This window comes from Chenopodium quinoa, unplaced genomic scaffold (genome assembly GCF_001683475.1).
Source record: "Chenopodium quinoa cultivar QQ74 unplaced genomic scaffold, ASM168347v1, whole genome shotgun sequence".
In the NCBI taxonomy this organism is placed as follows: Eukaryota; Viridiplantae; Streptophyta; class Magnoliopsida; order Caryophyllales; family Amaranthaceae; genus Chenopodium; species Chenopodium quinoa.
In genome coordinates, this window is record NW_018742616.1 from 323,723 (window position 1) to 336,546 (window position 12,824).

The 12,824-nt window shown below is 33.7% G+C and overlaps 2 protein-coding genes across 2 annotated transcripts; one reads left to right on the forward strand and one right to left on the reverse strand.

Annotated features, from left to right (window-relative positions):
- Positions 1 to 1,720: 1,720 nt before the first annotated feature.
- Positions 1,721 to 9,407, reverse strand: LOC110721419 (ATP-dependent DNA helicase 2 subunit KU80-like). Its single transcript, XM_021900561.1, is given in 13 exon segments — positions 1,721 to 2,109; positions 2,240 to 2,370; positions 2,603 to 2,986; positions 3,063 to 3,230; positions 4,200 to 4,403; positions 4,564 to 4,759; positions 4,873 to 5,101; positions 5,104 to 5,143; positions 5,277 to 5,680; positions 6,370 to 6,501; positions 7,479 to 7,530; positions 7,749 to 7,841; positions 8,756 to 9,407. Coding segments are annotated over 13 exon segments (2,295 nt in total). The 5' UTR covers positions 8,957 to 9,407; the 3' UTR covers positions 1,721 to 2,048.
- A 1,298-nt stretch (positions 9,408 to 10,705) lies between these two features.
- LOC110721422 lies at positions 10,706 to 12,782 on the forward strand. Its single transcript, XM_021900562.1, has 6 exons — positions 10,706 to 11,039; positions 11,156 to 11,281; positions 11,893 to 11,971; positions 12,054 to 12,146; positions 12,239 to 12,352; positions 12,458 to 12,782. The coding sequence occupies exons 1-6, from the start codon at positions 10,825 to 10,827 to the stop codon at positions 12,509 to 12,511; spliced, it is 681 nt and encodes a 226-aa protein (XP_021756254.1). The 5' UTR covers positions 10,706 to 10,824; the 3' UTR covers positions 12,512 to 12,782.
- The last annotated feature ends 42 nt before the right edge of the window (positions 12,783 to 12,824 follow it).

Genomic DNA, 12,824 nt, shown 5'->3' on the forward strand with positions numbered 1-12,824 from the left:
CCCGTACATTTTAGGCAAGATTATTTATAAGACGACTTCAATCTTTTTTCAATAATATTGTGTGAAACATGTATTATTACATATGAAGATCACATACTCGTATCACTATAAACATATAATGAAAGCCTTAATTATAAGAACTAAGTAGTACAACAACTACACACTTTAGGGGCCTCAGGATAATAAGTCACAGGTCCACAGAAAAATCTGATGCCAAGCGATCCTAAATTAGAGCATTTTGCAGCACACTCAGCTTGCGTTTCACATTGCCCTACAGTCTTGCAATCATCGAATTCACCATCTTCACCTATTCACCACCCATGAGAAATTAAATTAGTTGACAAAAAATTCAGACTCGATTTATCTATCCGGATTTATTATCTAATACAATTTATATGCTCGTACTTTGGATTAGTTTATGATTGTCTTATTCTAAATACTTTCATTTAATTGAGTGATTGCGAGAGTGTAAAGAAAAAGAACAATAGTATTAGATGAAAAACACGAAAAAAAGGCAATTTCTTTTATGTATAATCGATTGTATAAAGTGTACGGTGGAACCAAAGCTATATGTTTGTCCAAGTGATTGCACCTTGTACGTGTGTACAGTGTACATACTTGCAAAGGGGGTATAACTACTCTTTTTATAACTCCTTTACCATATGATACTTTCTTAATTAAAATTTTAGCATTTTAACATGGAAAGCACTCTGTATGTTTTTTTATTTGGTAAAAAGAAAAGGAAAAATGCAAAAGAGGGGAAAAAAAAAAAATAACTACGTACCTTTGCAATGAGCGAAGAAGATGAATGTGATTAAAAGAGCACAGGTAAATTGGAGTTTTGGAGCTGTCATTTTGAGTACAATAACAATGAATGCTTGGTATTTTACTCGGTACATATCAATTCTAACAATAACTTTATATAGTGATGAATTACATAAATGTTATAAATTATTGTTACAAAGTTACTTATTATGGAAGATAACATTCATAAACATTAATTACAATTTCAATTCTTATAATGCGAATGTGAAAGGAATATTTAATAATGTTAATTGATCTTGATTAGTATATCCAATTATCTCAGGGAAGATAGCTTTCATGATTCAATCCATCTAATGGACAAGTGAACGAAATACAATCTTAAATTCTTAATACTTTAATTACTTAAGTTATATGAAGTTGGGATAATGTTTTAACAATTGATTGTTCATACAAAACTAGTACTTGGAACTTTCTTGGAATTTTTCTAGTGAAGTCATTTGTTCATACATATTGTAGTAGGAGCTTTTCTAGTGAATTCATAGATTATGGGATTGTTTGGTAATCGACAGTTGACTGTTGGCTTGCTTAACTAGTTGGAAGTATTAGCCGTAAGGATTGGCTTTTTAAGCTAGTTGTTTAAACCAGCTGTTTACAAAAGTGTTTGGTAAAATTATTTGTGGTTGTTAGCTGTTTATTAGTGATAAAGTGAGCTAACAAGCCAAAAGCCATAGAAAAAGCTACTCCTATTAGCTTTTGGCGTAAAAGCCAGCTTAAAAGCCATCAAAAAAACCAACCACCAAACATATTTTTTGACTGTTTGACCAAACTAAAAAGCCAAAAACCAAAAGGTAAACAAAAAGTCAATTGCTTAACACCCCGTCGTTTTTTACAATTAAATGTTGGGGCAAGAAATCCTATTTTCTTATGTACTCTTATGCTGTTAGGGTGCGCGTTTGGTTAGAAAACTATTGTATACACTTTCCCTATCCAATGCCGCGATAGACAATTAGATATGAAGTGGTCTGTTATCCTTCTAAACTTTGATATCAAACTACTAAATCACAACTATTGCTTACGAGTATGTAATGCAACATTGGATGTTAAATTTGGTTATTGCACTCGCCTGCAGCAAAATTTACATTAGCATAAATGTGACTACAAAATACTTGAACCCCCACCTCCCCTTAAGGTAAAAGATTGAAAAAGAAACTGCAGAGTGCGTCGTGTGCCTTAGGCATCCTCCTTTCCAGTTATGTACACCAGTTCAATTAGGCAACAAGTTGTTATTCGACTTTGGGCTCTTTGGTAACCAGAAAACTTCGTGCTGCTTCATCTGCCACATCACTGCAAAGAGACAATAAATTGGATGTAAATCTACAATGTGAAGGTCACAATATATGTATAATGATAAAAGATGATGATGATGTTAAAGGCAAAAGGTTAAGGTTGCTAGCAGGAAGAATGCTAATCAAACCTGTCTACGGCTTCTGATTTTGTGATTAATGTCATCCCTTTTAAGTCAAGGAGCTCATGAAAATCATTCAGGCCATGCTCCTTGCAAAATTTACAAAGATACTGTAGATAATCGTTGAATTGTTTCGGTTCCTACAATAAATAAACTTTATGATTCAAAACAAGCTGGTGGTCATCCAAACTTCAGTAAAGCAAAATCCAAGCAATAAATACTGTGAAACACATTGATGTTATTTCAATTGTCACGTCCAAATGTGACAAAATGAGAGGCACACAAATAAAAAAAAAATAATAATAATAAAAAAAAAAAAAAAAAAAAAAAAAAGACTACAGCTAATTTGCAATGGAAAGTTCAGAGGCATACTTGTTCAAGGACACAGCCTTTTCGGAGGGCAACGAGACACTCTACAGCTTTGTCATAGTTACTTCCTCCAAATGAGTCCTCTAACAGTTCAAGAATTTTGCTTCGCATACCTTTGATTGCTTTAGTTATCCAATCTGGGCTATCTCTGCGAGATAACATAGCTTCAAAATCCTGGACTGAGGTAATGTTCCCAATCTTCTCAACACTGACAGAAGAATTATTTGCCAGAGCACTGGATGGTTTCTCATCACTGATCTCAGCCTTACCTGCAGTATTATCATCGGTGTTCGTTAATGTTTTCCCCACATTATGGTCTTCTGCAGCATCTTTCTCATCATCTGACCCAGATGGCTTCTCTTTGACAGACCTAGTTGATTTCTTCTTCTGTTAAAGTAGGAAAAGTTAGTGCCTGCATAAACAGTGACAATATTACGAAGAGCATGTAAGACAGATCTCCCACCGTAGAGTTCTCCTTTAATTCAAAGCATCTTCGAAATTCATCAATGACAGACTTGTTTTGAGATAGTAATTCTGCATCAGGCTCAGTTATTTTTTTCAAGGCTTCATCAAGTAGAGGCACAGCAGCATCTGGGTCTTTTGCTTTTAGTTCAAGAAAGTGATAAAACCGCTGCATAGACATAAGATAGCTAGCCAGTCAGAGAATCTTATTAATCAATGATGTAATACAGTCAATACAACTTACCATCAAGAGATTAGATAGCTCAGTCCTTAAGACAGAAATTCAGCACACTGCCTTTACAGTTTTAGGTCATCTATTATGGCTAATCCTTCCCAGTCCTCTCAACCCTCTCTGATAATTTCGGAAGGGTATCTATTTCAATGTAGCTAATCAAGAAAGGAGAAGAGATAGCCATAACAGTTAGCATTCACCTAGATAATAATCATGCCAGCAAATGATCTTCATTTGCAACAAGCACTACCAGATTATTAGTGTCTAATCAATCAATCATTCAACAATATAAAGATAAGCCCCTTAATTTTTCTATCATCAAAATAAAGCCATAGGCACAGTCCCTTTAATCAATTGACCATGCTGAACATTCATTTATATCCCTTCCACATGAATATGTATAGGACTAGAGGTGTAAAAAATTGACCCAACCCGATCCGATCAGGCCCGAAAATACCCGATTCAGGTTTCGACTTGCATGGACACAATAATTTAGCAGGACTCAACTTTGAAATACACCCGACCAGACCTCACCAAACCCAGCCCGAGTACCCGAATTGACACCACTATATAGGACCAGCTCGGGAAGAATGAATTACTTTCCAAACACATCACTGGTTGAGTCAGAGGGCCACACATCACTCGTTTCTATTATTATTTCATATAATTTTTTTTAAAAAGGATAACAACCAAATTTAAATATGTCAAGAAACTGAACAAGTAATTTAATAAAAAGATAAAATAGAAGTAAATAAAACTGTAAGAGTACTGCAATATTATTCAGGTCTGATAACCCTTGTGAAAAACATAAGATCCGTGATTCAGTAATGATGCACTAATCCCCTCAACCTCCATCCACAAAACACATATTATATGGCATGAATAGACAAAACTATAACAAAGTACCTCGAGAACAGGATTTGGTGTGAGGTCCGGCTTTAAGTTCTCCTCTTTGGCAGGTGGTGCAAGGTCAAGCATCATTACTAGATTATCAGCAGCTGCCTGCTGTTCTTCGGTTGGCTGAAATGTTGGGAGATTTTTGAAAGAAGGAAATTGGAACTCTCGAAGATCCTCAATAAACGGGAGTACATTGAAGTACAATGAATCAGGCTTCTCACATAGCACATACAAAAACACACAAAAAGGCGGGGAAAAATAAGACAGTAAAGTTAAAAAAAAAAAAAAAATTAAAAATTCTTAGGATAAATTAATAAAGAGCAGAATCTGCAGGTAAACGAATATAGATGTGAAACTGGAAGGGAAGACTTACAATATTTTCCTTCACAGATACATTTGGTGTCAAGACTCCAATCACAACACCTGACTGTCCTTGCCTCCAAACACAGCGAACTATGGCAACCTTGTTCATTTCCTTCATCGCTCTAGCTAATGCAGAAATTGCAGTAACAGCTTCTCTCTTGCCAGGTTCAGCAATGAATATATTGACATCTTTCATGTAATATTGGCTGTTAACATGAAAATTAGAGATTCAATTGTTGATTTTTTTTTTTTTTTTCTTTTGCTTCTTCTAAAAGGCAACAGAAGATTGCAAATCCAGCTTAAACTAAATATTCCTCACCGTAGTATGTTTTTAGCATCAGTAAATCCTAGGAGCTTCACACTCTTCTCTGGTTTGAATTTGACAGCTTCCCATGCATCAGATGATACGGGAACCACTTCTGGTCCATAACGATAACCCTTGATCCTTTGCTCTGGAGGCACAACTGTTTCAGGGTCGTTAATGCTTCTATATTCATAGTCCACCTTGATTTCACGGGTGGCAAATTTATCAGTTGCAGGTGCTTTAGGGTAGGAAATTTTTCTTCAGAAGTTTTCTTGTATACCCAGACCTATTGTTTATTGTTGTCAAGTAATTGGGAAAAAATAAAAGTCAAATTCTAACTTTTTGTGCAAAAGATTACAAACTATAGAGAACAATATCTAACTGCATTCAACCATACCATGAAAGATTATGTAATATACCTTAATCTTCAGTGCAGAGCTCACTTCAAGATCACCCCTGAATATTGTAACAGGGGCTATGCTCCGAGTCCTGAGTGCTCTTAACAACGAAGTTGCACTTTCAACATAAAGAGTCTTTGCCCAAGTTCTCTTTGTGAAAAGTTCTAATAGTTGGTCATTCTCATCCATAACGTTCTTATCAGCATCACCACTTAGCTTCCCTCTAACTACTACACATTCCAATTTTATAGCCTGCTCAGTCATTTGCTGAGCAATAGTGCTGACCTGATCTTCTTTTGTGCCTTCATATGGATCTCTCAGACAAGAGAGTGCATTAGTGATTAGGCAAAGGCGTTTCTTTCCCTTGTTAGTTGGTCCATACTTCTTTATTAGCATATCCATACCAACAATAATTGCATCAAGAACTAACAATAAAGTCAAGGCCTCAAACATATAATCAAAAGAATGTATGTAACAACAGCACTTATACAATCAGTTATAATTTACAACAAAGCAAAGAAAATAAACTATAGTCTACTGACTCTATCCTAATTCCTAAGTGCAACAACAGCTGAGAACAACTACATTTGCTCCAGTCAGGTGTGATCAGTTTATATATCTCTGCATCACTGAGAGAAATCAAGAAGTAGAGTCTAGGTATTGACAAAACCTCCTACCCCAGGGGCCAATCAAACTGGTTCGAGAGTACAGGGAGTAAAATGACAAATTTGGGTGAAGAAACAAGGACAAAATAGTCATATATTATCAATCATCAATAAAAATTAACCATCCTTGTCACTAGGGATTGACGAATTTCTCCATTTAGATTCGTCGTTAGGTACCTATCACAAGTCCCTGACTATTGCAACTGAGGGAGCAGATGCAGAAGGTTGATTTGGCAGCGAAACTAACAGAAAGGACAAGAACGCATAGGCAGAAAAGAGGAGTAAAGTCAATTAAACTAAGTCAAATATATAGGAAAAGGTATTTTGTGAAAAGATTTCTGAAGAACCAGTCAAACCCTTCAAAAACTTAGAACCAAGCATAAAACTCAGAGCACAAAAAAAAAAAAAAAAAAAAAAAAAAAAAAAAAAAAAAAATTCATGAAAGATACAATCACCAGGAACCGTTCCTCGTGGAATCTGATCCAGTACATCAACCAGATCTCCATCTACAACTTTTATACTTCTCAGAACCACAATGTTTTCATATCCGCCAACTTCTTTAGTGAGCTCATTGTTTGTTTCTGAAATTCAAATTCAATGACTCGTCAATGAAACAATATATAGGTTTTCAATAAGCACAGAGCAAAAACATACAAGGCAATAAAGTGAAATACTGAAGAGTAATTTGTTGCACAAAGTCCTTGTCCCTTATATAATCATCTTGTTTCCTCTATAATATGCCCTAACTTACCTTTTTTTTTTTAATTCAAATTTCAACAAAGACACCACTGACAAGATTACAGAATATACCAAGTATACTAACATTATCAAAGCACAAAAGCTGTTTACACATTACATAGATCAGTTTTGCATGTTGGATTGTTGGGTAGTCGGGACATGTACGTTCGTGATGTATTGTGACCAATGAAAAGGGTTATTAAAGAGTTTCTAGGTGATTATTTTAGCAAACAATGGAGTATATCCCCATTCAGGCACATTTTGAATGAGCCCAAGCTAGCCTGTTTCTAAGGTTACTTCAGTTTGCAATGAAGTCAAGATAGATGTTCCTATATAGGCCATGTGTGTTGTGGCCATAATTCAAAACAGACTATTGGCCCAATACCCAAAAGGAATCTCTCACCTAGGGGGCTAGGGTAAGGTAGAGGATGTCAATTGGACATAGCATTGCTGTACTACCGCAAAGATGTTTCTAATAGACTTGACCCGAAAAAGCATTCAATAGTCTACTATTACGGAGCAAACAAGAAAAAGGATGCAAAGTAAGGTGGTAAATGTAAGATGTGTAAATTACCTAAAGCAGAAGTTTAGGGGCAATAAACAAACAACATTCACACGAGCATGAACTATTGCATAACATGAGAGTGATGAGACAATATAAATATTTTCCAGATTTATTTCTCTTTTATCATCCGAAGATATATCAAATCCCACCTTACTCGTAGAAAACAGCTCACCTTTAAGATCACATATGTAGTATGCACTATGCAGAAGTAAAAAGAATTATGAATGTATAATAAGAAAGTGTAAGATAAGATACCTGCAGTTCCAAATAAGACAATTCCCACTTCATCATATTTGTTATAAATCAGCTGCAGACACAGTAAATTAAGTCTTCAGACCATGCTTTGGTACTATATTATTCCATTCAATAATAGTCAGTTTACAGGATTCCAAAAGCACATCATCACAAAAAACATGATCAGTAATTGGAGAATGTACAACGAAACATTAAGATACAAGAAAATCCTTTGAATAGTAAAAGGGGGTGATGGTCAGATGGAAGAGTGTAGAGTAATGACATATTAACCTTCTTCTCCAAAAGCATGGCACAAACTTTCTCAACTTGTAGGAGAACACCATGCATTTTTGGACCAACATCAAGCAATAGGACCAGTGATTCCTGTCATCGAAAAGGTAAACAACTGTTTAATCATGAAAGCATTATCAGTAGCTAGCAAATTCAAATATTATATAACGCTGTCTAAACTACTTCCTCTCACACCAAACTGACCAAAGCACTGACAATAATTACTTTGTATTTTCCTAAAATGTAGCAAAGAATTAGACCGGCGAGAACTGGGAACAAAATGTGATTCTTCCTGAGATTTACGTCTTTGTACTCATAAGAAATGCTAAACATCTCCTCGTAGTCATCCATAAGATACTTTCTCCATATCCAAGGTGTCTTGTTCACCGTGAACACATGAGTCAACCTCCCTATAAGCTTCACTACCTCCAATTCAGTTCACAATCAATATGAACAATGTTATCTTCAGCTTTTTATTTCCGGGTTGGGGAACGCATCATGACAATCCGGTATAATTCGGGTAACACGAATGTTCAATTGATCAGTCCTCAAACAGATGAATCAAACAAACCTCACATAACAACACGCCTATCCATCCTACCCTCTAAATAAAATCAAGCAAACAACTTTGAGCTTATGTTAACTCAATTCAACCTCACTAGGGCATAAACTCCATAAAACAGCATCGTCAAATTTCAAATTTTACAAGTAAAATCCAAAATTAGCATATTCTTCGTACCAAAATTATAGCACATTCTTGCAACAGATTAAATTAATTACAAAACCTCAAATTTGCTATTATTCATGTTTTCAGTAATTCATTCACAAAATTAAACAATATTCACATAAAAAAAAAAAAATTTAAAAATATCTTGAAAAGTGGATATCAATAGTACAGATGATGAAATTCAGTTAATATTAAGCTGAAAAAACTACTTCCAAAAACAGCAACAAAAACCCTTAAAATCGTCAAAATTGAAATTGAGAAGTAAATGGAAAGGAATTACCTTGTTGCGCGCCATCGTTAATTGAGAAAAGAGAGAGAATTTCAGAAATGTTGATTGAGGAGATGAGAGAGATTGCTGAAGACGCTTCAATGTGCCATGAAAACACGGAGACTTTTGAGATACTACACTTTTCTCAGAATTTTGCCGCTTAAAAAAGTACCACCTGGGCAAAAATTTGCAATTTCCGATTATGTCCCACATTTTAAAATATGGTCGCTCGTTCGAAATTAGAAGTCACATTGTTTTGAGTTTTCGACTAGTCAAGCTCAACACTTTGGGCTTGTTATTTTGTAAGGTTGACAAATATTTTTTTTTTTTTTTGTTTATTTTTTTACAGTAGTGTTTAACTAAAGTATGGGTAGCGAATTTTTCAAGTGTGGTGGAGGATATTATAGCTTCCGATAATTGCTTTTTTTTTTTTTTTTTTTTTTTAGTTAAAGTCTAGATTATATCCATCAAAAAATAAAATTAAAGTATTACTCAATTATCACTCCCTTCAACTCTCAGTGTTGTTTTTGTTTTAAGAGTAATTAGATTAGTGCCCATGCAATGCACGGGTATAATAATCTTTTTCCCATAATTAATTGCGAATACAATAATGAGGCAACTCAGGTAGAATAAACAAATGCAACGCATATTGAAAAATAAAATAATAAGACAAAAATTATTAAAACCATGATTGAGAAAAAAATATATATTGTTGATTAGTTGTGTTGAAAATATTTAAAAGTAGTATACCATATATTACATTAATGGTGCATATTATTTTCCAATAAAACGATACAATCTAGTGACTATATGACTAAAGACTTATTAATAAATGCTTTTTAATAAACATGAAAATATTACTCAAACAACAAAATAAAATCTACAATAAAACTATTAGCACAAGATATATGTAAATATATAAATTACAAATAATATATCACATACAAAGTATAATTGTTAACTTAATCTTACAAAATTTAATTTATACTTCATATTAAAATTATCTTAACTTAATCTTACAAAATTTAATTTATACTTCATATTAAAATTATCTTAACTTAATCTTACAAAAAAATTTCAATTCAATTTATACTTCAAATTAGAAATATATTAACTTAATCTTACAAAATAACATTACACATACAAAGTATAATTGTTATCACTCACTACACTTTTTTAAAGTGTTACACTATTTTGTATTTTCATTTTTATTTAAGCGCTACGCTTCCTTATCTTTGGTAAATTAACTATCATTGAATTAAAGAGTATAAAATATTATTATTGTAGTAAGTTGCTTATTTATTTAAAAACTAATTTAATTTTAATAATATACAACTTTATAAAATATTTTTTTGTTAAATCCGTGCATCGCACATGTGCTTATATAATGTTCCATCTAAAACATGTTCAGGCGGTAATAATAGTATATTGTACCTAAATCAGTGGCTCACTTTTTCTATAATTAAGAAAGAGTTGGAATAATATTTTAGGTTAATGTGTTTGGAAGAAATAAGAATACAAAATAAAAAGAAATACATTTTATGTAAAGATAATATATAAGATTTAGAATAATATTATTATAGTTATATTATACAAATATTCTGAAAAATAAAAGATTTTTTTCCTAAAAGGGGAGGGGGAGTTTTGGAGGGAAAATACAGCATCAGGAAGCGACGCGTGTCATTTCCGGTGTCTGTCTTAGTATTATGCTATTGATTGATTATTGATTGATTCTCTCATTACCCAAACAAAAAAGTCAAAACAGAACAAATACATAGAGATGGAAATAGTAATACCCTAAATCAACATATAATTTCAGTTTTTTTAATAATTTTCAAAATATATTAATGATAAAAATCGTGTGTTAACCTTTTCTCCGAAAAAAAAAACATGTGTTAGCCAACGTGTCGAATCAAAACAATACGAACCTTGTTTATTTACACAAATGCTTCTTTGGGCATAGGTCCTTGGGACTTTATTCACCCACCAAAACAACCCAAACTCCAAAACATCTCAACAACACAAACTTCTCAAAGAGAGAGAGACGCACACATCAGGAAAGGAGCTTGAAGCTTAAACCAATGGCATCAATGGCATATTCAATCAGCTACCATTTCACCCACAAAAACATCATTCAACAACAAAACACCCATCATTTTATAAACCCCTCTCTAAAACTCAGCATCCTTTCTTGTCAACAAGAACAACAAATAAAGCCTAATGCCCCAATTAATCGAAGGGAAATCATACTAAGAAGCAGTGAATTTTCTACACTTGCAGCAATCTTCCATTTCAGGTCTTCCTCAAAATTTACTCTCGTAATTATCTGCTTATAATTTGTATTTGAAATTGATTCTCAGATTTAAATCCATGTTTTAATGATACTTTGTTGTTGGTTCTAAAATTGATTAGTGGAACAAAACCAGAATATTTGGGAGTGCAAAAGAATCCACCTTCATTAGCCTTATGCCCTGCAACTAAAAATTGTCTTTCCACTTCTGAAAACTCATCTGACACTTCCCATTATGCCCCTCCTTGGTAAGTTTGCTTTTTTTTTTTTTTTTTTTTTTCTTTTAATATAGTTTTCCTGCAATTTTTGAGTTTTATCTTTGAGCTGAATCATCTTACAGATTGCATTTTATTTGGGTCCTCTCATATCTGCACAGTGAATATTGTAGGTTAGGTGGGTTTGGGTTAGTCTAGCTTGTAAGCTATTCCCTTTGTCAAGAATTAGTTGTCACATTGATTTTATGACTTGAACTAGTCATGTGACAACTAAATTTGGACGCATTGACATTGTAACATGAACTAGCTATGTGACAACTGAATTTGGATGCATTGACATTATAACTTGAACTAGTTATGTGACAACTGAATTGGACATGGGTGGTGATTTGTAAAGCATATATATATATCCCTAGATTGTAACACACATGAGTTTTATTGCTACTTTACTAGTAAGAATGTAGGATAAAATTTATTCATAAGGGGTAGGAGTGGCATAAGATTTGAGAAAGATGGTAATTTTGGTGCAATTTGGTTGATTAGTAAGTCATTCAAGGATTTGTTAATGTAGCAAAGATATTTTCCTAGGTTTTTTTAGTTAGATAATAATATTGGGACTTTTTTTTATCATATGCAACTAACAGGAACTACAACCCTGAAGAAGGGAGGGGGAGCAAGAAACCTGTGAGTAGAGAAGTGGCAATGCAGGAGCTTCTTGCAGTCGTAAGGTTTCTTTACAAAACAGTCCATGAAAAACTGCTGGCGTTTTACTTGGTAAATCAACTATTGATCACTATATTTGCAGATTAAATCAACAAGGCCGGAGAAATTTACACCAAGGATCACGGAGAAGAAAGACGATTATGTGCGTGCGGAATATGAAAGTCCCATAATGGGGGTATGTTATAAGCACAAATACGTAGAATTGCTAAATAATCTAAGCATGGGAACTGAAATTGACTTGCAGTACATGTGCTTACATTTGTGTAGTTTGTTGATGATGTTGAGTTCTGGTTTCCTCCGGGGAAGAAGTCAATTGTGCAGTATCGTTCTGCATCTCGTTTAGGGAGTTTTGATTTCGATATGAATCGAAAAAGAATCAAGGTAAAAATTCATATCATTGTGTAGTTAGTTTCAGATTTCATTTTAGTTTTGGTTTAGTTGATCTTGCACTTCTGGATGGTTCCTGATGAATGGTTGTTGATGCAGGCATTAAGGCAAGAGCTGGAGAAGAAAGGATGGGGTTCAGAAAATACTTACTAGCCATAGTTCATGAAGTCTTAATGTATGTGGGAGAATCAGTTCTTCACTTAGTGATTCGATTCCATTTCCCTTTACTAACAATCACGAAGTATTAAAGATAAAAATGCCCTAGTGGATTCTATCTGATTTTTTCTGTCAAGTAACACTTCCAAACTGACTCTAATAAAACCTGCTTCTTGGGTCCTTTCCAACCTGTATTTGTTTTCTAAAAACTGAGTCCTCTGGAGAACTGCCTTGATAGTAAAATCAAATGCATCATCTATTGTTCCAACTTATGACGTACATATATGATACTTGAAATCAGCCTCAATAC

Coding starts and splice junctions, on each gene's coding strand:
- LOC110721422 (XM_021900562.1), top strand. CDS start 10,825: ATGGCATCAATGGCATATTCAATCAGCTACCATTTCACCCACAAAAAC. Junction 11,282..11,892: donor TCCCATTATGCCCCTCCTTG/GTAAGTTTGCTT, acceptor TGCAACTAACAG/GAACTACAACCCTGAAGAAG. Junction 11,972..12,053: donor TGCAGGAGCTTCTTGCAGTC/GTAAGGTTTCTT, acceptor CTATATTTGCAG/ATTAAATCAACAAGGCCGGA.